Source organism: Notothenia coriiceps, unplaced genomic scaffold (assembly GCF_000735185.1).
Source record: "Notothenia coriiceps isolate Sejong01 unplaced genomic scaffold, NC01 NC01_scaffold00032110, whole genome shotgun sequence".
In the NCBI taxonomy this organism is placed as follows: Eukaryota; Metazoa; Chordata; class Actinopteri; order Perciformes; family Nototheniidae; genus Notothenia; species Notothenia coriiceps.
The window spans coordinates 6493-8531 of record NW_011364811.1 but is presented as its reverse complement, the minus strand read 5'-3'; the positions used below and the strand labels follow the sequence as shown (position 1 = coordinate 8531).

The 2039-nt window shown below is 42.1% G+C and overlaps 1 protein-coding gene across 1 annotated transcript in view; it reads right to left on the bottom strand.

Annotated features, from left to right (window-relative positions):
- Positions 1 to 227: 227 nt before the first annotated feature.
- Positions 228 to 2039, bottom strand: part of LOC104960638 (contactin-2-like) — a gene marked incomplete at its 5' end in the record, with an annotated part of 7422 nt that continues 5610 nt past the window's right edge. The window contains 4 exon segments of the mRNA XM_010788728.1: positions 228 to 382; positions 1330 to 1360; positions 1362 to 1382; positions 1384 to 1452. Coding sequence (XP_010787030.1) covers positions 228 to 382; positions 1330 to 1360; positions 1362 to 1382; positions 1384 to 1452 — 276 coding nt within the window.

Here is a 2039-nt window from a genome sequence, read left to right as displayed (position 1 = left end):
GGGGACCACTGAGACATTAGCATGTTCCAGGCACTTTAGGATCTGTGTTTACTGTGAGCTATATTTAGGCTTCTCTAAGTGTCCATTAACCCTTCGTTAAAGAACAGTAAAAAATAGCACGATGGAAAAGTTTTCCAGCCCATAATAATGCTGCTGCCCTTTATTAAGAGTTCAGAGCTACGTTAGAGTGATGCAGTGTGTATGTATTTACTGAGGATGAGGTGGTGTTACCTGCTGCTGTTGATCAGCAGCTCCGTCCCTCGGCTCCAGAACAGGCTGGGTTTGGGGGCGGCTCGGGGGCGACACTCCATCATCACCTGCCCCCCCCTGGCTGCTGGGATCAGTCTCCTCACTGGGTTCAACCTGAAGTCTGGGGCCTGAACTGTGAGGACAGCAGTGAGGGGGGGGGGCGCAACAACAAAGAGGTATATAATATTAAAGTTAGACTTTCATAAATCCAAGGAAGCTTTGTAGAGGAGAATGTAAGCCCCTGTCACACTGTCCTGAAATTGACACCAGATGGACACACGAATATGGAATTGTGAATTTTGCACGAAGATGGCCCCGAACCACACAAAGGCAACATTTACATTACATTTAAGACATACAACTGCAACGAAAGTAACAAAAACGATTATGTTAAAGTACTATAATACTGTACCGATATTTTCAGACTTTGTTCTTTACTTTCTTTGTCTTTATATGTAGAAGATATTACGTTTTCTCCGTCATTTTGTTTCCATAGCAACAACAACTTCCTGTCAACTTGCCTTCAAAATAAAAGCATCTAAATAAAACAGGAAGTTAACCTAAATTACATTTAAGACATACAACTGCAACGAAAGTAACAAAAACAAAGTAATATCCTTTTCAGTTTCACAGAGCACAAATTGGGTTATTTACATAAAAAAAAAAATCAAATCAAAGTCAAAGTCAAATCGTGTCATCTTCGTCTGATCATCGGTGCCATCGGGCATTTTCCACCCCTTCACAAGGTCCTTCGGCAATTTTTTGGCATGCCAAAGATTTTGCCACCGCTCGCAAAGTTGCTGCCGGAGCCTGAGAAACTCCACCGGCGGTCATACGATGGCTTAAGATGGCCCTCATGAATGGCCCGATGTTGTTACGATCAAGGAGCCGGAATTTTGAACATTTCCTTTATCGTGTGTCCATCTCGTGTCAATTTCGGGGACAGTTGTGACAGGGGCTTTGGGCTGATGTAGATGTGAATGTTTAATGGTTTTACAAGTTATATTGTTCTTTTCACTGAGACATGTCAGTTTTATTGTAGGATCTTAAGAGGAACACTACAGCATTTGGACTCCCTACCCTGAACTCTGAGCTCAGCAGTAGAGTAGATGGGTGCCATGTTTGTTCTCACCGCACCAACTGATACATCCCAGAATCCTCCAGGGCCAGGTTACTGATCTTCAGACGAGCCCCGTTCACCTTCTACCCTGGGTCCTGTGGGGGGAGTAGGGAAAAGTGTGAGGTAGAAAGGGAATAGGTGAGAGGAAGGTAAGTAGGAAGGAGTGGAAGCTGTGACACAAAGCACGTGTGTACGTGTGCTTGTGCTGCTGTGGGAATTTAACTCTGTTCACCTTTGACTCCACCTGTTTATGGTTTTATCCTCAGTATAATATAGTCTCTATGGTACTTCGCAGATGGATAAAGTTTCAGCTGAACTATTGTATAAGTATATACACAAATAATTTCATGGGCCCTCATTAATATTTTAATATTGTATGTCCTCTTCTGAGTGGCAGTATTCACATGGGACAGATGATGACACTGGTTTTTACTAACCACATGGTGATGTGATCTTGGGAGACCTCATTCCGTAGTGCATGAACCTGTTTCAGCGTTGAAATAGAACAGATGGTAATCGACTATTCAGTTTTGTATTATAATTAGTGGCTTATGTACCAATCTATCGGTGTGATCGCAGAATGACCTCATTGTGGGAGTGTCGCGAGACTGATTACAAAATAAAAATGGGAAAATTAAAAAAAAGGAATTTTTTTTTTATTTTAATTTTT